Source organism: Protopterus annectens, chromosome 4.part0 (genome assembly GCF_019279795.1).
Source record: "Protopterus annectens isolate FY-2018-M chromosome 4.part0, PAN1.0, whole genome shotgun sequence".
NCBI lineage: Eukaryota > Metazoa > Chordata > Ceratodontiformes > Protopteridae > Protopterus > Protopterus annectens.
In genome coordinates, this window is record NC_056733.1 from 1,057,107,989 (window position 1) to 1,057,132,726 (window position 24,738).

At 45.8% G+C, this 24,738-nt stretch overlaps 1 protein-coding gene across 1 annotated transcript in view; it reads right to left on the minus strand.

Moving 5' to 3' along the window:
* Positions 1 to 24,738, minus strand: part of HMMR (hyaluronan mediated motility receptor) — a gene marked incomplete in the record, with an annotated part of 1,493,987 nt that overhangs the window by 451,415 nt on the left and 1,017,834 nt on the right. Inside the window, 1 exon segment of the mRNA XM_044068985.1 lies at positions 12,708 to 12,866. Within this exon segment, the coding sequence (XP_043924920.1) occupies positions 12,708 to 12,866 (159 nt within the window).

A 24,738-nucleotide genomic window follows, 5' to 3' on the forward strand; every position in this document is an offset into this window, starting at 1 on the left:
AACATCTTTGTCCAACAACAAGCAGAGAGACCAGATGGCTTATTGGTTAAGGTCTTCGCCTCCCATGCACAAGGTTTGATCCTGACCTCCAACCAATGCCTGTCTGGAGTTTGCATGTTCTCTGAGTCTCCGTGGGGTTTCTCCCATGTCCGAAAAACATGCTGAATGTTTCCATCTCAAACTCACCAATGAATGGAGCTGTGGGCAGCAGCACAGACTCTACATGGTGCCCTATATGGGGAAGAGTTGTACAGACCAATCGCTTTGGGCATCTACTGTGGTGTATAATATCCTGAAGATAGAACGCGGATCATAGACTGCACGCCATGGCAGGGCTAGCTACTTAGTGTAAAATATGGCTCTATGTGATTCGGTCATGTTGAGTAATGCTGCCAAAAATGGGCATGGGTAGTTAACGGTGGTAAGTAGGTTGAGGACCCGGCCTACTCTGACCCATGCCAGGGACCCATGCTAAAGGTGGGAGAGGTATATGTGCCCCTATTGGCCAGTGTGTGCCCACCGTAAACCCCAGCAGCCCTGGGTCAATAAGCTACTGGCTGGCCGGTGTCTAGTTGCCCAGTCTGGGTTACCCGGGATAGCTCTGTTGAGCTACAGCTGGATGTAAAACCAACCAACCAAATATGAACTGAGAATTGCTACACTTAATGTAGGTTCACTGACAGGACGCAGCTTGGAAGTGGATGACATGATGATGTGGAGGAGGCTGGACATCCTATGTATCCAGAAGACAAGATGGAAGGGCAGTGCAGCAAAGCCACTTGGCTTGGGATCCTGAGTCTACTACTCAAGTGGAGGGCAGGCTAGAAATGGTGTAGGAATTGTGGTGAGAGGCTTCAGAGGGCAGTATGGGATATCATCAGAATTAATGACAAGACTCACGGCAGTCATACTCCAGCAATAATGAGAGGGCCCCACAGCAGGGTTGTGATAGTGAGGAAGACAGTGCATTCAGACAGTAGTTGCAGGACCTACTAGGTAAAGCAGGACAACATGAACTGGTGCTGATAATGGGTGACTTGAATGCACATATCGGGACAGACAGAACAGGATATGAGGACTGCCTAGGTCCACATGGGTGGGGGAACAGGAATTAAGACAGAAGCCATTCTAAACGTCTGTCTGGCAAATGGCTTGATAGCAGCCAAGACATGGTTTAGAAAGAGACAGCTACAAGATCACATACAAGAGTAGTCAACATGCAACTCAGGTCGACTTCTTCCTAGTAAGGAAAAGGCACTGGGGCAGAATCCATGATTACAAAGTCATTGAGTGAAATTAGAAGTTATGTACTCACCATAACGTTCCATCTGAGTAGGTGTATTCATTTGTCTGCAACCTGTGGGTTATGGATCCGATATCGGATCCGAACCGGCATGGTTTTCCAGCTATGGATCCAAGCTCTCAGCTCCTCCCCTCACCCATAATGCCCTGCTCTACCCTCATGACCTCAGATCGAGTTTGCCAAAGTAACAACACCCTGAAAAGGGTAACATAGAATATGCAGGAAACTGAAAGGCCAGGGGGATAGGAGGGCGGGATGGTTGCAGACAAATGAATACACCTACTCAGATGGAACGTTATGGTGAGTACATAACTTCTAAATCTGAAGTAGGATATTCATTTGTCTGCAACCTGTGGGACAGAGTCCCCAGCTACCTGAATCTTGGGCGGCCATCATGGAAGGATATTCCGCAGCACCGGAGCCAAAGGATGCTCTACCCCTAGATGCAAGATCCAACTTATAGTGGGAAATAAAAGTATGAGATGAAGCCCACGTGGCTGCTGCACAAATATCATCTAGAGGAATCCTAGCCTTGAAGGCTGCCGAGGTAGATACCGACCGGGTTGAATGGGCATGAACACCCTCCGGTGCGGGCCTTCCTGAAGCTTGATAAGCCAATAAGATGCACTGTGAAATCCAGCGGGACAGAGAAACTTTAGAAATTGGCTTGCCCAAATTGAATTTTGCAAAGGAAATAAACAACTGGTCGGATTGCCTATGACCAGCCGTCCTGTTCAGATAAAATCTAAGTTGCCTGTGAACATCTAATGAATGTAGCTTATATTCACCTTTGTTTTCATATTTAGGGAAGAAAACAGGGAGGTTAATGGACTGATTGATGTTTGCTTCAGAAGCGACTTTAGGAAGAAAGGACGGGTTCGTCCTGAGGTATACACGGTCCAGATGAAATACCAAGTAAGGAGGTTTAGCTGACAATGCTTGAAGCTCAGAAACTCTCTTGGCCGATGTAATGGCTACCAAAAAGGCTGTCTTGTAGGACAAGAATTTGAGATCCACCGTAGCCGCTGGCTCGAAAGGAGGGGCGGTCAAGGCCTGTAGAACCAGAGAGAGGTCCCAAGGAGGAACTGCTTGCTTTATAGGGGCCTGAGAAGAAAAGTACCTTTAAGAAAAATTTTACACAATTTGGCTGACATAAGAGGATTAGAGTCATGGCCAATGTGATAATGAGAAATTGCCGCCAGTTGTACTTTGACTGTGGAACTGCTGGCACCATCGTTAAAGAGAGTGGTTAGAAAGTCAAGCACTAAAGGAAGAGGAACCGTGAAGGGATTCAGGCCTTGCCGCTCGCCCACAAAGAAAACGTTTCCACTTGCTTGGTAAATCTTTCTAGTGGATGGTTTATGAGCTGCCACCAAAATTGCCTTAACGGTGATGAAATACCGAGTCCTAATCAAGAGTGGAACTGGAGCAGCCAAGCGGTCAGCTTCAGGTTGTCCAGATTCGGAGGAGGAATGCAGGATGGATGGGATATCAGATCCGGGATGGGATCTAGAATCCAAGGAGGATTCACCGAGTGAGACCTTAGGAAGGGGAACCAGATCTGTCGAGGCCAGAACGGAGCAATGAGAATCATTCTGCAACCCACCCGAGAGGCTTTCTGAAGAACTTGGAGCATCAGAGGCAAGGGTGGATAAGCATACAGAAGACCGGGTGGCCAAGCATGCACCAGAGCGTCTCTTGGGGTACCTCCGAGAGGAGGTATCAGAGCGAAAAAACTGTCGCACTTGGTGTTTGAGGGAGAGGCAAAAAGATCGCATGAAGGGGTTCCCCACCGTGCGAATATGCGTTCTGCTACTTGACAATTGAGAGACCACTCGTAAGGGGTCAGAATGGTGCGACTGAGCTTGTCCGCTAGGATGTTGGACCGACTCGGAATGTGCGTTGCTATTAGAAAGCGGTTGGTGGAGATTGCCCATTCCCAAACTCTCATGGCTTCTCGACAAAGAGGGTAAGACCTTGTTCCCCTTGCTTGTTGATGTACCAGACAACAGACATGTTGTCCGATTGAATCGCAATTGTTCCCAAGGGAAGAAAGTCCTGAAGTGCTAGCAACGCTAAGAGCACTGCTCTCATCTCTAGAACATTGATATGCAGTAAGGTCTCTGAATGCGTCCCACGTGCCTTGGGCGGTCCGGCCCATAAAGTGCCCCCACCCGAGGCGGAGGCGTCCGTGGTCACCGTGGCGAGAGGGGAGAAGCACAAAATGGGCGGCCTTTGTGGAGATCCGGGAGTGGAGCCACCACAAGAGGGACCGCTTGCAAGCCTTGCTGATCGCTATGGGATGATGCATGGGGAGAGCAAGGTATGACCACTGTACTAAGAGCGTCCACTGTAGAATGCATATTGAGCCTGGCAAGAGGAAGAAGTGCTATAGCCGATGCCATGGACCCTAGAGCCCTCAGGACCAACTCCGCCTGAACAGAACTTGAATGGAGAATGGCCGCACCTGGAGCTGCAGATTTTGAACTCTGTCCGCAGTGAGGAAGGCTCGTAAACTCCTTGTGTCTAACCTGGCCCCTATAAAATCTAAGAGCTGTGTGGGCCAGGTTGGATTTCTTTGTATTTATTGTGATGCCCAGAAAGGGAGCAAGATGGAGAAAGGAGTCTCGCCAATAGAAGTAGATGCCTTGTTGGGGCGTAAGGAGCCAGTCGTCCAGGTAGGGAAAGACCTGCACCCCTGAAGCCTCAGGTGGGCCGCTACCACTGCTAATACTTTGGTGAACACCCTGGGGGCTGTGGTGAGACCAAAGGGAAGGACCCGAACTGGTAGTGACTGGCTCCCAGCCGAAGCGGAGAAACCTCCTGGAGCGCCTGTCCATCAGGATGTGGTAGCACGTCCTTGAGGTCTATCGAGCACATCCAGTGATTTTCTCCCAGAAGGGGAGAATAGATTGCAGAGTGACCATTCGAATTTTTCTTTGGGGACTGCCAGATTCAAGAGAGAGTGGTCTAGGATTGGTCTTAGTTCCCCCGTCTTCTTTGGCACTAAAAAGAATCTGGAGTAGAACCCTGATCCGATCTGGTCTGGGGGCGGGCTGGATGGCTCTTTTCTTTAGCAGATGGCCAATTTCTGCCAAAGCGGCCTCCCGTTGACCGGGTGGGACGTCTGGGAGGGACTTCAACTTTGGAAGGTAAAGGAAAGGGATGCGATATCCTCTGGATATGATTTGGAGAACCCAGCGGTCCGATGTTATGGACTCCCATGCCGCTAGGTGCCCAACGTCCCCGACTGCCTCCAGAGTGGAGCAGTCGGGCAACCCTCAGGGTTGCTGCGCGGCCGTTCAGAGAAAGGTTCCCTGGACCCGAAGTTTCTAGGAGCCCCTCTGCCTCTAGGGCGGCATCCTCCCTGTCCTCCTCTGCCACGGAAGGACTGGTTGTCCGAGCAGGCTGGGACTGCTGCGACTTCGGAACCACATCTTCTTCTACGCCTTTTCGTTCCTAGAGTAGGGCCTCTGGTGTGCAGAGAAGCGGATTCCGACGGCAGACAGCGTCTTCCGTCCTTTTCGCTCTGGGTCAGCGTCTCATGAGCGGTTTTGCCAAACAGAGCAGAACCATCAAAGGCGTTAAACGGCGCTTTGAAGGGCTCAGAAAAATCGCAGTGGCGGAGCCAGGCCTGACGTCTAGTGACCAGTCCTGTCCCCGCAGCTCTAGCGGCGCCTTCCGTTGCATGGGAGAGTAGCCGCATAGAAGTATTAGTAACTGACCTAAGAGTGGCCATACGGGTGGAGTGCAGAACCCTGTCCTCCTCCGAAATGGACTCTGGGGGGGATGCAGCGTATTCTTTTATAAGATCTCGCTGCATCCTAATGACATGTGCCAAATAGTTCAGCGCCCTTACCGAGAAGGTCGCTGAACTAAACATCCGCTTCCCAAGCGGTCCATCATCGGAGACTCCTTGCTCGGGGGGTGGACTGAGGGACTCTCCTGAGCCAGTTCCCTCTTGGTGGCCGCCGTCAACATGGCATCTACCGGAGGCCCCTTACTCCAATGGGCCCGGTCGGATGGCGGACTAAGGATCCTATCTGGTCTCTTGGGAATTGGCTCCACGGTGTCCGGTTCCTTCCACGCCCTGGTGGTAATAAGGTCCACCAGGGGTCGGCAGGGGGACACCCAAGAGGTAGACGGGCCCGCTTCAAATGCCTCCAAGAACACGGACTCGTCCGAGGAAGACTTGGGGGCAGACCACCCCCCCCCCTTATACGGAGCATTTCCATGATGTCTCCAAATGAGACATCCTCGGAGGTGACCGTGGGGAGCCTTCCCTTCCTCCAAGTCCGTGTCTTCTGTGAGAGACTCGGGAGTCAATGTGCCTCCTTTTGCACGTATGCTTGCGAGGACATCCTCTGGGGGCTGTCAGAGGAGTCCTCACAAGCAGCAATTTGTTCCATAGGAGCAACTTGGGGCACAGAAGCGGGCTGTCCCAGGGGCCGGATGGTGGAAGCCTGGCCCAGTGCAGAGGGAGCGCGGGACCGGGCCGGAACAAGTGCCGGGGCTCCGGAGACCCTCAACAGAGCCCTCTCCACTACATCAAAAGCCGAAGGGGAGCCGACCTCGACCAAAGGATCCGACAATCGGCTCCCCCTCGAATCCGAAGAGTGGACGGAGCGGCGCGGCGCTCGGATCCGAAGGGACAGTGCGCTCCGACACAGACGGCGCCGAAGGAGCACTGATCCCCCCGGATCCGAGGATTGGATCCAGGCTCCGAGAGGTCGGATCCGACGCACTCGAGGGCAGGGTCGGATCCGAAGTACCAAGTACTATCGGTGCCGACCCACCCCCGGCTCTGAAGCTGCTCGGCTCCAGCTGCTCCGAACCCGGATAGCGGGTCGGAGAAGGAGCAATAGGCTTAAAAAAGGGTGTTGAGCTCCCCAGAGGGGAGGCAAGAGCACTCCCATCTGCATCTGGGCCTGGATGAATCTTCTCATCATCCGGTCCAGATCAGCATCAGAAAGGCTATATGTAGATCTCGACGAGGCTACCGAGGTAGGCCTGGAGTGCCTCCTCGATAGCCTCGACGGAGATCGGGTCTCCTCCTCCTCAGGACCCGGTGAAAAGCACACAGGAGACCGGAGCCGAAGGAGGAGACCGAGCCGACCGGAGCCGGGGAGAAGCCGCTTGGCTGGCGGGGCGAAACAGAGGTCTCGGCCGCCGCTTGGTGCTTCTCCCTCCGTCCTTTTCCTAGCATCCCTCTCCTCTCCAGAAACGGGAGGTTGAGTCCCAGGAGCAGGAGGGGTGCCACGGAGGGAATAACCGGAACCACGGTTGCTCCCGAAGGAGCGGAGGCGGAGCCGAGTCTGGCGGTAAAGACCCGCCAAGACAAGCTTGGACCTCCGCTCCTCAGTGCCCTGGGGTTGAACCCTGCACAAATGGAGCATCCAGATGTGAGGTGTTCAACCCCAGGCACTAACACACCGAGTGTGGCCATCAGCCGGGGAGCTTATGGCCACACTCGAGCATTTAGAAAAACAGATTTGGGCTGATCAGCCATCCAAATCTATAAAGCTACTAAAATAAAGTAACTTAACTAATACAGACACACAGGCCCAACACACACACACTCGCCAACAGCGAGGGAGGGAAAAAATACTTAATTTAACTCTAGATAAAACTATCAAAGAGGGAAACCTAAACTTTCACACAAAATTGCACAAAAACTTTAAATTTTCTGAATTAACAGATAAGAAACTAGCACTTAGCTGAGAGCTATGAATACCAATCCAGTCACCAGCGCGGCAAACGAGATCTGAGGTCATGAGGGTAGAGCAGGGCATTATGGGTGAGGGGAGGAGCTGAGAGCTTGGATCCATAGCTGGAAAACCATGCCGGTTCGGATCCGATATCGGATCCATAACCCACAGGTTGCAGACAAATGAATATCCTACTTCAGATCAGTCAGTTCACAGCATAAACCACTAGTTACCAGAATCAGCTGCAAGCAGTGGTCAGAGAAAGCTCTAAGGTCAGCAGAGACCAGCTGAAGACCTGGAAGTTGACTGGAGAGAAAGTACAAAAGTTCAAGGAATTATTCAGGACACTTATTTCTCAATGTTAATTACAGCTTGCTACTCAAGTTTACCTAATTTGCTCCTGTATTTCTCCATCTCATGATCACCTCTACTGTATTCTTACCTTGATTGTTTTTGTTTACCATCTACCATGTTATTCTGTGGAGCTTTTCTCCTCTGGCCTCCGCTGAAAAAGGACCCGTGTCCAGTAGGAATTTCCCAGTAAACAAATGTAATAAATAAGAGGAGGAGGAAATGGGTGGAGTTAAAGAAGAATGGCAATGCCTAAAAACAGCATGTGTTAGGACTACAGAAAAGATATGTGGCCAAGCCAGGTATGCAAATAAGGTACATAAGAAAAGCTGGTGGTTGGATGCAGAAGGCCAGGAAATCAAAAGAAAAAAAGGAGTGCAGGAAGTGGGAGGCACAGACAGAAAAGACTGACCAGACTAGGAAGGACTACTGGATGGCTAACAAAGAAGCTAAGATAGAAGTTGCAATAGCAAAGAATAGGGCATCGGAGGCAGTGTACCAACTTCTGGAAAGTGACTCAATAAGGGGCACAAAGAAACTATATCAGGTTGCAAGGCAGACAGAAAGATAAAGAAAATAGTCAAACACCCTTCGTAAGGTATGCCAGCAACAACCTGCTCACTAACTCAGAGAACATCAAAGGCAGATGGAAGGAGCATTTCCAGCAGCTTCTGAATGAAGAAAACCCCACAGAAGCTGTACTGCCCCAGAAACAGCCTACGATGAGAGAACAGGAGCCCCACCCTGGAAGAAGTAAGAACAGCACCAAGGAAGATGAAATCAGGGAAAGCAGCAGGCTCAAATGAGGTCACAGCAGATATAATAAAGATGCTGTGTGAGATAAGGGAGAAATGGCTCCTGAGGGTACCAATAGCAGTGTAGAGAGAAAGGCGTATCCCAGATGACTGGAAAATAAGCATACTCGTGCCACTGTACAAGAACAAAGGGGACATCCACAACTATGGGCAGTACAGAGGCATCAAACTCCTATCACACTGCATGAAAGTTCTGGAGAGGGTGATTGATAAACAGATACGCATAGTAGTAGAATGTATGATGGGAGATGAGCAGTTTGGATTCAGATCAGGATGCAGCACAACTGACCTGATGTTTGCATTGAGACAGATAGTTACGAAGAAGCTAGAGATGAGGAGAATGTCCAACTGGGCATTTCTAGACTTGGAAAAAGCATATGACAAGGTCCCAAAAAAGTTGATCTGGGCAGTACTGCTGTGGTTTGAAGTCCCAGAAACATAGGTAGAATTAGTGCAGGCTATGTACAAGGACCCAATAAAGTACGAACAGTGTTCAGCCTCACGGTGGGGTTTCCAGTGGGTGAGGGTGTACATCACGGTTCAGCTCTGAGCCCACTGCTGTTCATACTGGTGATAGACTACATTAGCAAACAGGTTGGAGGGGACAGATCAACAAAGCTGCTGTATGCAGACGATGTGGCAGTACAGGCAGACTCGGAGCTAGAACTTCAGCAAAGGATAGAAGAATGGAATGTAAATCTGAAGGCACATGGGGTGAAACTAAGCACAGATAGGACAGTGGTAATGGCAGCAAATTGGGGAAATCAGAAGCTGAGAATAGAGATAGAAGGGAAGATAGTGGAACAGGTAAACACCTTCAAGTATCTGGGAGGAGTAGTTGAGAAGGGTAGCCTGAATGAAGAGGTCAAAGCGAGAATCAAAGGGGCAGCAGCCAAGTGGCATAGAGCATCAGGTGTGGACTATGACAGAAGAATGCTCAATTGTAAAAACAAGAAGGTGCACCATAAGCTGCAAAACATGAATAAAAATCTTCTCCTTGATGTATAAACACACTTTATTGTAAAAAACAATAAAACAGCTGCAAAGTAAGCGCTTTCGCGTTGTAACAAACGCTTCATCAGACATGAAAGCACTAACCATTAATAAACATTTGCTTATGTCAATACATCCAATTCAATGACAACCAACAGAACAAAGTAAAGTGATATTCAAGCACATGCACCTGACCATTTAAAGCAACCATCAAAGCTTACTAACAATATTAAGACTTAGTATATAAACTGATCAGGTTAATATACAATATAAAATTAATGTCTAAGAGGTCTACTAGTTAAAATGGCTTTTAAGGTCACTCTATCATTTGATCCTGACCAAACCTATGTGCTTGTAGTTTTAGTATCCATTTAGCCTCTGAGTCCTCTGTGGTGTTTCTGACATTGCCTAACATGCTAGTAGTGGATACCATCTCAAAACCTGAAACTTGAAGCTATGGGAACACACTTTTTCCATGGTATGCCTGGCTAAGGCATTATTAGTGTGTGCCCTTGACAGCATATAGAAAGAGACAGCTACAAGATCACATACAAGAGTAGTCAACATGCAACTCAGGTCGACTTCTCCCAGTAAGGAAAAGGCACTGGGGGGCAATCCACATGATTACAAAGTCCTTTCAGGTGAGCAGTCAGTTCTAGCAAACCACTAGTTACACAGAATCAGCTGCAAGCAGTGGTCAGAGAAAGCAGAAAGGTCAGCGAGACCAGCTGAAGACCTGAAGGAAGTGAAGAGGAGAGAAGAAAGTAAAGTTCATTCAGATTCAGGACACTTATTTCGTGGCCACAGCTTGCTTGCTACTCAAGTTTACTAATTTGCTCCTGTATTTCTCATCTCATGATCACCTCTACTGTATTTACTTTGTTCCATCTACCATGTTTCCTTAAAGATCTTGTAGTCATACCTACATAAAAAATATTGCAGGTTTGACAAATTGCAACATAAACCAAGTTGGTGGATTTGCAATCGGAGGCAGTGACCAAACTTGTGGAAAGCGACTCAATACAGGATGAACAAAACTATCAGGTTGCAACAGGAAATATATTTACATTGATCAAACACCCAGGTATGCCAGCAACAACCTGCTCTCTTCAGGAACTTCAGGAGTTTGACCAGCTTCTGAATCCCACAGAGCTGTACTGCCCCAGAAACAGCCTCATGATGAGAGAGGGGAGCCCCCCCTGGAAAGTAAGAAGAGCACCACCAGCAAAAGGGAAGAGAAATAGCAGAAAGCAGAGGCAAGGAGCAGATATAATAAAGATGCTGGGTGTTGAGAAATAAGCATACTTGTGCCACTGTACAAGAACAAAGGGGACATCCACAACTGTGGGCAGTACAGAGGCATCAAACTCCTATCACACTGCATGAAAGTTCTGGAGAGGGTGATTGATAAACAGATACGCATAGTAGTAGAGATGAGCAGTTTGGATTCAGATCGGGATGCAGCACAACTGACCTGATGTTTTCATTGAGACAGATAGTTACGAAGAAGCTAGAGATGAGGAGAATGTCCAACTGGGCATTTCTAGACTTGGAAAAAGCATATGACAAAGTCCCAAGAAAGTTGATCTGGGCAGTACTGCTGTGGTTTGAAGTCCCAGAAACATAGGTAGAATTAGTGCAGGCTATGTACAAGGACCCAATAAAGTACGAACAGTGTTCAGCCTCACGGTGGGGTTTCCAGTGGGTGAGGGTGTACATCAAGGTTCAGCTCTGAGCCCACTGCTGTTCATACTGGTGATAGACTACATTAGCAAACAGGTTGGAGGGGACAGATCAACAAAGCTGCTGTATGCAGACGATGTGGCAGTACAGGCAGACTCGGAGCTAGAACTTCAGCAAAGGATAGAAGAATGGAATGTAAATCTGAAGGCACATGGGGTGAAACTAAGCACAGATAGGACAGTGGTAATGGCAGCAAATTGGGGAAATCAGAAGCTGAGAATAGAGATGGGAAGATAGTGGCACAGGTAAACACCTTCAAGTATCTGGGAGGAGTAGTTGAGAAGGGTAGCCTTAATAAAGAGGTCAATGGGCAGCAGCCAAGCATAGAGCATCAGGTGTGGTTATGTGACAAGAGAATGCCAAAAGAAGAAAAAAAAGGATTGTGCAAAGAGGTGTAGAGTAACAAGTGTACTACTGTATGGTACACAGGAGCAGAGCAGCAGAAAGGCAGATGAAGACGCTAGAGGTGATGGAAATGAAGTACCTGAGAAAGGTGATTGGATGCACATTGTGGGACAGACAAAGAAATGAGGACATAAGAACAGAAGCCAAAGTAGCTCCAACTGCAGAAAAGATCAAAGATAACAGATTACGGTGGTTTGGGAACATGTGTACAAAAGCAGAAGACAATCTGGTGAGGAAGATGTGGGACAGACAGGAAGAAGGTAAAAGGAAGCGAGGACATCCAGCAAAGAGGTGGATGGATTGTGTGAAAGAAGATCTGCAACAGTCAGGCAAGAGTGTTTAAGGCAGGAGTGTGGCACTGAATTGAGAGAGTTGGCAACAGTTAACACGATACCCCGACCCCATGTAGAAAAATGGGAAAAAGGGGGCTGATGATGATCTTTGCCCCCAACAGTCCCTCATGCTGAATAAATATAAGCTGCACTTTCACCAGAGCTAATCTGGCACATTCACAGGGATAAGGGATGGGCAAACCTACACACCATGTATGACGGGTCTATATCAGAACATCGAAGTATTAAAACTTCGAATGTTCTGATATCTAACATTATTCAGTGAACGCTAAGAATAGCAAAGCTGCAGAGCAGCGAATTCTTTCCTCGGGAAAGAATTTGGTTGGCCGTTTCTGCGGCTTCGCTATTCTTAGCGCTGTGGTGGAAAGTTACGGGTTGGGTTCAGGTAAGTGTGCGATTGTTTGTACGTTAGGGGAGGGTTAAGTGAGTTAGGGATAGGGCGTGGGTTAGGAGTGTGTGCGATAGTGACGGACCTTAGGGTTAGGGTTAAGGTAAGTGGGTAGATAGTAGTGTATGTTTAGTTTAGTGTAGCATTAGATGTAGGAATTTAAGTGTATGTGCGTGGTTGCTGTTGGTTTGATGTGCTTGTGTTGTGTGTGTGTTTTGGAGCAGCAAATTTTTTCCATTGGAAAAAATTTGCTGTTCTGAATGTTTGATATTTTCATGTTTAGATGTTTCGGGGCCGATGAAATAGTGTTCGCTATTTTCATCTTTCGATAATGTGATATAAACACTGTATGACAGTTTGTAGCATCTCACTCAGAGTTACTAAACACAACTTTTACACTCTAAATGGCATATCAAATCTACCTCTAAGAGCGAATGATGGTCCCAAATGCACCAACTCTGCAATCACCAACTTCAGCTCATTGGTTGGAGAACTACAGAACATACAGGCAATCAAATCCTGCACTTCAAATAGCAAACAAAAAATGACAAATTAATTTGTGTAAAGTTCACTGAATCAAAAAGCTTAGAATACTTATTCAGCTCTTTTCTTTTGGTAATTCTGATAAACCATTTTGGGACAACTTACGTTTGTAACATCTCCAGCTGCTGAAGTTCTGCTTCAAACTCCCCCTTCTGTTCATCTAGTTTCTTCTGGAGCTCAGAGGCTTTGCCACTGTAGGAGTCGACATGTTTTTTGTAATCTGCTTCCTTCTGTGCTAGTTTGGTCTGAACTTCCAACAGCATCCTAAATTCGAGAGGACAAAAAATATGTTGAGAATTTTCTATAATCCCAGCTCAAAAATACAAGTGAACAGAAGCTGCAAGTTTAGTGAATGCTTCTCTAGAAATCAAAGTCAAAGTACAAAGGATGCACATTTAGTATCGCTCAAAGCTCAGAAATACCGAGACTAACAGGTGACTACTGCACATACATAGAACTACAGAACCAAAATTAATTAATTTGCCACTTGTTTATGAGAAACTCTGACTGACATTTTCAGAGGCCCAGGAAAAAAAGCTCCACACTGACATATGACTTTAAAGTTACCCAATACAGAGCATATTAACTAAGAAAACTCAGCTTCAGTTCATACAGGGTGAATTAAGACTACATAGTGCAAATATTTCATCAGACAAGTTAAAAAATAAACATGGTCAAGAATTAAATAATTCACACATTAAAGTTCATAAAAATTACATCAAACACACTGAGTAGACTCTGGAATAGAGAGGACTAGTAAAAGTAAAGGCAAAATTAAATTTGCCCATTAAGAAATAGACTGTTTGGAGAGAAAGGATTAGTAAGCATGCTGGAGGGGACTAATTCAGAATTGGGTAGTGCAGGTTGAGAGTTGCATTTTATTTTGGTAGTCTAAGATGTTTTGATATTGGAGATGTTAGAGTTTCATCAAATGTGCAGAGGGACAGATTTCCTTTTCTTAGCAGCAGACTTTGGCCAGAGGATAAGTGGGGTTTATATATGCTAAAATGGTCATTAGTTCGAAACAGTCCATTAAGGTGGTAGGAATGGTAAAGGAGTAACAGCAAGGCAGGGCAATAGGCTTTATGAAGGATGCATGCGGATAAAAGCTGAATGTAATCTAAGTGATGAGATAGTTTCATGCAATTCAGTGCCTTAAGGCCAATACAGTGATGGATGTGGTATTGTTTGCTGGTGGTAATGTTTGCAAGCTTATTTTGGCATGCTTCCAGCATATTTTTAAACTGCAGCCTGAAAGTTTGTTACGATGGGTGCACCATATGAGAGAGAGAAAGAGAGGGGAGAAGGTAGGTAGTGACGAGACTAGTTTTGGTGATTTTGCTAAGTGTTTACACCTGTAGAGCCTAATTTTTGGGGAGTTTCTTATTTGAATATTAAGTTAAGGTCATCTATAACACTCAACGTTTTGTATAGAAAACTTAAATTTCAAGTTTTAGTGAAATGATTTTGAAAATTGCTTTGTCAGGCATGTGATTTATAGAAAAATAGCAATAACTTTTTTGGGGTCTAATATTTGTCTTATGGTGCAACATTCCAAATGAGGAAAAAAAGCTGCTTGTGTAATAGGGAGGAGTTTAGGCACCTTATTAGTTGCACATAAGCATGGAATCATCAACATAGTTTATGAGACTGGTCACATGGACGTACAGTGGTAACTGACAAAGATATTGAAGAGGGGACCAAAATAGAGCCTTGGGGTGCGCACAAGTTGAGTTGTGTAGGTAGGGAGAGAGTATTCTGCCATTTTACAGACTAAAGCCTATCAGTTAAATAGCTCTTAAAGCACAGTAAGAAAGGGGCTAGTCCAAATTGCAATAATTTGTAGATGAGTTTAGGGTGAAAAACTGTATCAAAGGCTTCAGACAGGTCAAGGAATGGGGAACAAAGTACAGTTGTGTGCACTTACCATAAATGTAGAAGTTAGTGTGCATTCACTGCTGCAGTCATCACATTTGGGTTATCTGTCTGCAGGTAGCCCTCAGTCAGCCTGATTATCAAAGTCTTGGGTCCTGCATCGGTTGATGTCTTCTTCCATGACGACAGGTAGTCAGGGGTATAAAACATGCAGCTGATGCCACTAAATCAGTTTTTCTTGTCCCAGATGTCAGGTGCCCCCATAATGGGAAGCAATTAAATACACACACACATATAATATACACATACATACAAGGTTATACCTCCAACAAAAAGCAACTACACCAGAAAGCTTAAGTATAGTAAATAAGAAGAGAGGTATAGCCAATAGAAGTCAGGGTGCTGGAGGGAGGATAACTAGGACTGCAACAGTGAATACACTCGAACATCTACATTTATTTTAAGTGTGCACAACTGTACTATCTTCTTCGTGTTACACTGTTGCAGTCATTACATTTGGGTAGATTCCCAAAGCTAAGGAAGGGAGGAGGCAGTTATTGAGCATTAGGACTAGCTATTAGCCCCTACAAGACTGCAGTGGCAAAACCAGCTCTGGATTTAGAAAAAATTGGCAAGTGGTAATGCTTGGTGAAGGTATGTACAGAACTCCAGGTAGCAGCTTCTAGGATGTCCCTGGTAGGAACACCTCTGAGAAAGCCTGTAGAAGTAGATGCAGCCCTGGTGGAATGGGGTCTTACTCCCTGTGGGGTACGTTTTCCATGGTGCTTATAGCAGAAAAGAATGCAATAGCCTATCCACTTAGAAATGGTTTGCTTTGAAATGGCCTTCCCCTCTGCCCCTGCAGCAAAGGCAACTAGCAGCTGTTCAGATTTCCTGAAAGGCTTGGTCCTGTCCAAGTTGTCTGTGCACGTCCAAGGAATGCAATATTCGTTCCCCTTTGTTCTGTGGATTAAAAAAGAAGGCTGGCAAATGAATGGACTGATTAGGGGCCACACTGGATACCACCTTGGGCATAAAGGAAGGTCTGGTCCTGTAGGACACCCTGCCCGCATGAAAGATGATGAAAGGATCCACTGCCACGAGGGCCTGTAATTCAAACACCCTTCTTGCTGAAGTGATGGCTAGTAGGAAGGCTGTTTTCCAAGAAAGAAATTTCAACTCAGCAGTTGCAGCTGGCTCAAAAGGAGGTAGAGTGAGCTTTTCCAATACAAAGTTAAGGTCCCAGGCAAGAGTAGGAGCTCTCCTGGGTGGTCTTAAATTTTTTGCCCCTCTGAGGAATTGTTTCAGTAGGGGGTGAGAGAAGAGGGATGGCTCAGTATTATGCGCTGAAATGGCTGAGGCATGAATTTTAACGGAAGAGAAGGAAAGGCCCTTGTCAAGCATCTCTGTTAAGTATTGAAGAATATGCGGTAAACTGGGCACTGTTGTGCCCATCCCTTGAGTCTGTCTCCAGGAACAGAATCTTTTCAGCATAGGATTTTCTAGTACTAGGCCTCCTTGCCTCCAGGATGACATCCAGCACTTGTTTGCTGAGGGATGGTATAGGAGAGAACTCAAGTAATTTAGCCAGGCTGCCAGGTTCTGGGTTTGAAGCTGGGGGTACAGAATCTGGCCTTCCTGCTGGGACAGTAGGGAATGAATCTGAGGCAGGTGCCATGGTTCCAGTAGTGACATACTGCGCAAGAGGGGGTACCAGTGTTGGCGTGGCCAGTCTGGTGCAATGAGTATTGTCCTTGGTTTGTCCCGTTTGACCTTTAGTAAAACTTTCGAGAGGAGAGGCAGAGGGGGGGAAAGGCATAAACTGAGAAGCTTTTCCAGGTAAAGGCCAGGGCATCCACTTTCCAAGCTTGGCTGTGGGGAGTCCTTGTGCAGAATTTGTCCAACTGGTAGTTCTAAGGGGAGGCAAACAGGTCTAACTCTGGGCTCCCCCCATTTGTTTCTCAGCATACTGAATATCTTTGGCTCCAGTTTCCACTCGTGTCGGTCCATGAAATTTCTGCTTAGGTCATCTGCCAGTGTATTTAGCTTGCCTGGCAATAACTGAGCTTGTAGGTGCACTTGGTAGCTCAAGGCTGTGTTCCACAGAGCCATGGCTAGTCTGCAGAGGGGGTATAAGTAAGTTTCCCCTGTTTATGTACCACACAACAGTGGTGTTGTCAGTCTTTACCAATAATTGTCCTGGAAGAATGTGTTCCTTGAAGGCTGTCAGAGAATTTTGTACAGCTAACATTTCTTTTTGACTGAGATGCAGGTGCATTTGACTCCGGTTCCATTTGCCCTGAATGCACGGCCCTGCCGAGTGAGCCCCCCATGCAGAGGATGTGAAAAAATAGGAGGTTCCATATTGTAATGAGCTGAAATGGCAGAGGCATGGATTTTAATAGATGAGAAAGATAAGCCTTTGTCCAGCATCTCAGTTAGGTATTGTAAAATCTGAGGAATATTAGGGAAAAGTGGTTCGAACCCTTGTGCATGGTTCCAAGCACAGAATCTCTTCCATTTTTCTGCATAAGATTTCCTAGTGTTGGGCCTCCTGGCTTCTAAAATGACATCCATTACAGCTTTAGAGAGAGGTACAGTCTGAGTGGCTACATTATCCGCCATGCTGCCAGGTTTAAGGTTCTGAGCTGACTGTGCAGAATCTGATTGCTTTATTGTGTCAGAAGATGAGGAATTTGAGGTAGAGGCCAAGCTGGGCCTTGAGACAAACTCTTTAGGATTGGGTACCTGTGCTGGCGTGGCCAGTCTGGGGCAATCAGGATTTTTGGCCTTTCTTGTCTGATTTTTAGAAGCACTTTGGTGAGAAGAGGCATCGGAGGAAAGGCATAGACTGTCAGGCCTTTCCAGCTGAATGATAGAGCATCCATTTTCCATGCTTGAGGGTGATAAGTTCTTGTGCAATAGTTCTGTATTTGGTAATTGTGAGGGGAGGTAAAAAGATCTATGTCTGGGCGTCCCCATTTCCTCGTTATCAGGCTGAACACTTGTGGATTTAGCTTCCATTCGTGAGGATCCATGAGATTTCTGCTTAGTTCGTCTGCCAGTGTATATTTTGTTCCTGGCAGGAATTGTGCCTACAGATGTACCTGATAAGTCAGTGCTGTGTTCCACAAAGTCATGGCTTGTCTGCATAGGGGGTAGGAATGTGTGCCCCCTTGCTTATGTACCACATAACTGTGGTATTGCCCGTCTTTATTAATAGTTGTCCTGGATATATTAGATCCTTGAAAGCTGTCAGGGCATTCTGTACAGCTAGCATCTCTTTTTGATTGATGTGTAGATGCATCTGTCCCCTGGGCCACGTGCCCTGAATACATTTTCCTGCCATGTGTGCCCCCCAGGAATAATCAGATGCATCTGTTGTTATTGTCTGCCTGGCTGGGGGTAAGGTGAAAGGCTGTCCCTTGTTGTGGTGACAGGCCTGAGACCACCATCGAAACTCCTGTTGTAGGCAGGGAATTACATTTATGATGGTCTCCAGGCTGTGACAATGCTGAGTCCAAACACTTTTAGATACCATTGTAGTTTCCTCATATGCAGTTTTGCATATGGAATTAGTAGAATGCAGGATGCCATGAAGCCCAGGGCCTGCAGAATATTTCTTGCAGGTAGCTGGGTCTTTGTTGCCATCATTTGAAAGTAATGAGTCAGTTGCTTTTGTTTGTCTGGCGTGAGATAAGCCATCTGGACAGTTGTATTTAAGCTTGCACCCAGGAATATTATTTCTCGAGAGGGCACTAGTTTTGATTTCTTTTCGTTTACTGTGTAACTTAGGCAAATTAGCAATCTTTTTACAAACATCAGATGATTTAGAAGAATGTCCTTGCTCTCTGCTTGAATAAGGCAGTCATCCAAGTAGGGATATATTTGAATTCCTTTTTGTCTGCAAAATGCAATTACTGGTGCCAGGAATTTTGTGAAGACCCTGGGCGCAGTAGATAAGCCAAAGGGCAGTGCAGAGAGTTGGTAGTGCATTGAGCCTGCTATGAATCTGAGGTATCTTCTGCAAGATTGTCTGATTGGAACATGCAGGTATGCCTCCTTGAGGAACAAAGTAACTAGCCAAGCCGCCTTGTCCAGCATGGGCAGAAGTTATTGTAGTGTTAACATTTTGAATTTTGGAACATCCAGGAAGGTATTTAGGATCAACAGGTCCTGTATCGGTCTCCAGGCTTTGTCCTTTCTGGGTACTAAGAAAAGTCCTTGTTCCTGTTCTTGTTGTGGAACGTTTTGAATAGCTCCCTTGTTCATAAGAGCAGCCATCTGTTTTTGTGCCTCTGCCCATTGGTTTTATGGCAGGTCTGGCATACCTTTTGGTTTTGGAAGCGTGTGGAAGTGGAACCTGTAACCCTGAGAGACAACATTCAGCACCCATTGATCCTGGGTGATGTGCCAATTTTTTTGAGAAAAGTGCTAGCTTTCCCCCTAAGGGTGCTGTCAAAAGGTAAGTGCTTGGCATTTGCAGAGGGAAGTCATTGGGACTGTTTCCTATAAGGTTGTGATTTGTCTTCCCCTCCTTTGGGGGCTGATGCACCCCATTGTTTAGGTCTGTAGGAGCCTTGGGGCTGAGATCTGCCTCTTGGGCATCTGTATCGGCCTCTTTGTGGCCTATCTTGCACTGGAAAGGACCAATTTTTTGAAGGCCAGTTTCTGCTAAATCTAGGTGGTTGAACCTGTAAGAAATTTTTCACTGTCTGCATTGACTTTGCTTTATCCTCCATTTTCTTTAACACCTCTTCTGCTTTAACACCAAACAAAGTATCATGCTGTAATGGAGCATCCAATAATTTTACTTTAACATGGTCAGGTAAAGTTTGTTCTTTCAACCAAGCATGTCTTCGAATAACAGAGCCTGTAACTGCGGCTCTACAAGAAGCCTCTAACGAATCAAAACCACATTGCAGAGTATGCTTTCCCACCTGTTCAACTGCATGCAATAAATCCTGCATTTCCTTACTGTCAGGACTTTGTTTGTGAAACCATTTTCTGTTTTAACAATGACATGAGGTACTACTGATATTTAAGCATGTGAAACTGACAGTTTAAAGCTCTTACAGCTAAAGTAGCAGAAGTGTACACTTTTTTCCCCCATCTGTCCAGAGCTCTGCAATTCCTATCAGAGGGAACAGGATTTTTAGCAGTGGAAGCCTTAACCCCCCTTTAGGACCCTGAGAAATTGTTTCTGGGTCTGCAGCGGGGTTTTTATAAAGAAATTTATGGGAGTCAGGGACCCTGTAGTACCTGTCTGGCTTGACTGGAGCAGGGGGTAAAGAATCAGGAGACAGACTGGATTTTGGAAAAACATAATCAACAATATCAAGCACAGGGGGGATAGCTAGGGGTCTGTGCTGAGGCAATAAAAGGAAGTCTCTGAATAATCCTGTCTCGCCCAACGGAAATGCTCTCTCATGGTGTGCAGGGTTTCCCCAAAAGAATTATCCTCAGGCGGAGAGGCCGAAGGTATGGACTCTTCTGCATCGGAGTCCTCAAAGGGAGGGAGAGAATATCCCTGATTAGAAGAAGAATCAGAGGAAATGGAAACCTGGTCAGAGGAGTCATAATCAGTGTCTTGCCTAGGCCTTTTGTCAGAAGGGGGATGGGAACCCCTGATTAAAGTAATTAGGTCTTCGGCCATTTTAAGCATCTGTTTCTTTGGCATAGATGACCGTTCTGCAGAGTGCTGTACTTGTTTCCTCGTCTTTAATGGTGTTTTTGACTTTGCCTTTGATGCTGTAGTGGGCTTAATTGTAAGCTGTGAAAGTCTGAAAACACCCTCAGAAGCAGATGCCTGCTCAGCGGCTCCGGACCCATCTGAGGGAATAGTTTCCAAAGCCCAGTACCTTGAGTTTCCACAGGCCTCGGTGTCTCCAAGTGGCTGTCGGTTACGGCCTTTGGCTCTGAGGTAGCAGATGTCAGGGGCTGCGAAAGCCCCTCACTGAGAACCGGCGAACTGGGGACTGGCCCAAAAGAGGCGTCGTCGGTTTTGGGCCTCGGATGCCTGTCCTTTTCTTTGTCCTTGCATTTTTTATAAATTCCGGTCGTCGGTTGTTCTAATGGCATTCTGTAATTAAATCTTCGACCAAAATAATGTAAAGCAAAATCAAACAGACGTTTAATAGTGTGTCTATTGAATCTAGCACAAAACTGGCAGCTAGTAACGTAGTGGTCAGGTCCTAGGCAAGGAATACAGTAAGAGTGAAAGCCTTATGAGGTATTTGCTTCCCACAAGAAATACAATTATTAACGTTTACTGACATCGGTCTGGAGCAAGAAAAAGTTTCCCCAAGACTTTGGTTCTGAAACTCAATTTTGAAAATCTCAGGAGTCGGCCGACTGGCACTTGCGAACTGCTTTTGCTTCGGGCACTGCGTGGCAAGAAAGACTGAAGAAAATGGCGTCGGTTGCTACTTTTATACCCCTGGCGCACTGAAGGCAGGGAAGAGGCTACAGCAACTGACGCCGGACCAAGACTTTGGAACTCGGGCCGACTGCAGGTCGCCTGCCAGCAGGATAACCCAAGTGTAATGACTGCAACAGTGAAACACGATGAACATCTGATAGTGCATGTAGCCTGCTCTGAAGCGTAGGTATTTTCTGCAAGATTCCCTTATTGGGATATGCAGGTAAGCTTCCTTTAAACACAATGTTGCCAACCAGGCATTTTTGCCTAGCATGGGAAGCAGCTGAAGAAGTTAGCATTTTGAATTTTGAGATTACCAAATAGGTGTTTAGGATAAAAATGAAAAACAGGTACAATAGCAGCCAAGACACGTTTATTTAACACGTATTTAACAAATGTTTAAAAGTGCTTTTTCGTCAGCGTTAATAGCGGACTTCCTCAGAAATAACAATACTTTAACATCATTAAGGTGTTTAAAAAGTCATTTAAAAACAAAGCTAATTACTACGTAGGTGCTGGAGAACCTCCCCAATCAATTTAAAGGGATATTAACATTCATTTAACAATATGTATCAAGGAATGTAATACCTGACATAAATAAGTAAGATAAACGACTGTTAAAAATTAAATATTAAGAACATTGCCATCATTGAATAGATTAGATTAGTCAAACATTATAAATCACATTGTAGTACTTGTGAAGTTTCTTGTGGATATATATTTATGGGAGCTATTTAAATAAGTGAATAAAATTGATTGGGGAGGTTCTCCAGCACCTATGTAGTAATTAGCTTTGTTTTTAAATGACTTTTTAAACACCTTAATGATGTTAAAGTATTGTTATTTCTGAGGAAGTCAGCTATTAACGCTGACGAAAAAGCGCTTTTAAACATTTGTTAAATACGTGTTAAATAAACGTGTCTTGGCTGCAATTGTACCTGTTTTTCATTTTTATCAGTTTGTTTGCCGTTTTTTTTAGTTAGGTGTTTAGGATAGACAAGTCCAGGATAGGACACCAGGTATTGTCTTTTCTGGGTACCAGGAAAAGTCTTGAGTAAAAGCCTTGTCCCCAAATCTTCTTTTGGGACAGGTTGAATAACCCTGATACTTAGAGAGAGAAGCTGCTGTTGAGCCTCTGCCCGCTGATTTGGGGGTAGGTCTGGCCAACCGTTTGGGGCTGGTAAGGAGTGGAAGTGGAATTTGTATCCTTGGGAAACTATTTAGCACCCATTTGTCTTGGGTAAGGAGTTCCCAGTTTTAACATGCAGGGTGATCTTTCCCCCTAAAGGAACAGTCAGTTGAGCAGGGCTTGGAGGGTTTAATATTAAGTCATTGTGACAGTTTACTATGGGGGGGTGTCTTACCACTTTCCAGGTTTGGAAGAGGGAGCCCCCCACTGCTTAGGCCTGCGAGTACCTTGAGACTGAAGCCTGGGTGGTTTGCTGGTCCTGGGTTTGGACTGAGAAGGCCTGGAAGAGACAGGAAAGGACCAATTCTTAGAAGGCCAGTGCCTACTAAATCTGGGAGGCTGTACTTGCAGGAAATCTAACAGTTTGCATATATTTAGCTTTTTCTTCCATCTTTTTAAGTACTACTACTGCTTTGTTATCAAACAGGTGGTCTTGGTTTAAGGGAGCATCCAGTAATTTAGCTTTAACATGATCTGGTAAAGTTTGCTCCTTAAGCCAAGCATGACTTCTAAGTACAGACCCAATGACAACAGCCCTGCAAGATGCCTCTAAGGAATCAAAACCCCATTGCAAAGTATGCTTACCAACTTATTCAGCAGAATGCATTAAATCCTGTAATTCTTTATTTTCAGCACAGTCAGGAATCAACATAATTTTCTGTTTAAGTAATCCATTAATGTGCTGCTGATACTTGAACATACGAAACTGGCAGTTTAAGGCCTGAATGGCCAAAGTAGAAGTATATAACTTCTTACCTCATCTATCCAGGGCCCTGGAATCTCTATCAGAGGGGGTAGGATTTTTGGCAGTAGTAGCCTTAATGCCTTTCGCTCCCTGTGAAATGGTGTCTGGATCCGCAGTAGGATTCTTAAAGAGGAATTTGTGAGAGTCAGGTACTCTAATACCTATCAGGATTCCTGGGAGCCGGAGGTAAAGTGTCTGGGGCCAGGCTAGATTCCATAAAGGCATCATCTACAATGTCCAGTACAGGAGGGATAGCTAAAGGCCTGTGTTGAGGTAGGAGTAAGAATTCCCTAAGTCTCTTTTTGGAGTCAGAGTAATCCTGGCTTTCCCAGCAGAAATGCTCCCTAAGAGTATGCAAAGTTTCACCAAAAGAGAAATCTTCTGGAGGAGAAGCAGAGGGAATGGAGTCCTCTGCATCAGAATCCTCATAGGTAGATAAGGGCAAATCCTGGTCATCAGAAGAAACAGAAATTTCAAAATTCTGATCCCTAGAATCAGAAGAAAAATCAGTTCTAGGTCTCTTAGAGGGAGAAGGGTGGCTTCCCCTGATTAGAATAATAAGGTCTTCAGCCATTCTTATTTGTTTTTTAGGCATTGGGGCCTGAACATGCCATCTGGGCGCAAGTTTTCTAGGCGTGCATAGAGTTTTAGGCCTTAAAGAAGAAGATGGCGTCAGTTTGATATGCAAGTCAGTAGGCCTGAATATACCCTCAGAAGCTGGTGCCTGCACAGCGGCACAAGACCCATCCAAGGTAGAGACATCCGCAGGTTCCATAGTCGAAGCATCTCGCGGCATACCAGACTTCGAATGGGTCTCAGTAGAGGCCTGCAAATCTGAAGTAGTGGGTATCAGGGGCTGCGAAAGCGCCTGAGTACCGGCGAACTGGTGACTAGCTTAACGGAAGCATCGTCGGCAGCTTTTGATGTATGCGGTCTGTCTATCTTTGAGATTTTTCAGAATGTCAGTAGTCGGATGGCTTACCGAAGTCATTCTGGATAACTGAACCAAGTACCAAAATAGTTAGATGCGAAAATGAACCGACGAATATTCCGAGGCTTGAATAAGGCACAAAACCTACAGCGAGGGACATCGTGGTCTGGGCCTAAGCAAGGAATGCAGTACGAATGAAAATCTTTATGAGGTATTTGCTTTCCACAAGAAATACAATTGTTAACTTTTACTGACATCGGTTTAGAGCATGAAAAAGGATCTCCAACGGGGTACTTGGCTTTTTTGGAAACTTTGGATCTGAAACTCGAAAACGAAAATTTCAGGAGTTGGCCGACCGGCACTTGCGAACTACTACTGCTTCGGGCACTGCACGGCAAGACAGACTGATGTAATGGCGTTGGCTGCACACTTTATACCCCCCGACTACCTGATGTAATGGAAGATGAGACAGCAACCGCAGGACCCAATACTTTGGTAATCAGGCCGACTGAGGGCTACCTGCAAGCAGATAACCCGTATGTAAAAACTGCAACAGTGAAGCATGAACATCAAGTTTGCCTGAGTCTCGATTTATGATGTCAGTGAATGACAGCAGGGTAGTAGTTCTACTGTGTATTGAGTAGAAGTCATTTTTGGTAGAAGTTAAGAGCAGTTCTTATAGGAGATAGAGCTACGAGTACATGCTTCATAATTTTTGAGAGTGGTGATATTTCAATAGGCCAGAATTTGGAGACATCAGCAGAGATGTCACCTTTATGAAGAGCTGAAGCTATAAATACAGATATCAAGGAAACACCACATCTTTGCTTGTCTAATGGCACATACAAGGAACCTCCATTTGTACTCGAAGTTCAAAAGATGGCCAGATTGCCACAGGATTAACATGTACAAAAAGCAATCCTTAAGTCAAATAACTGACAAAAGCAGAGACCAACTTTCACAAGCCAGAGTGTC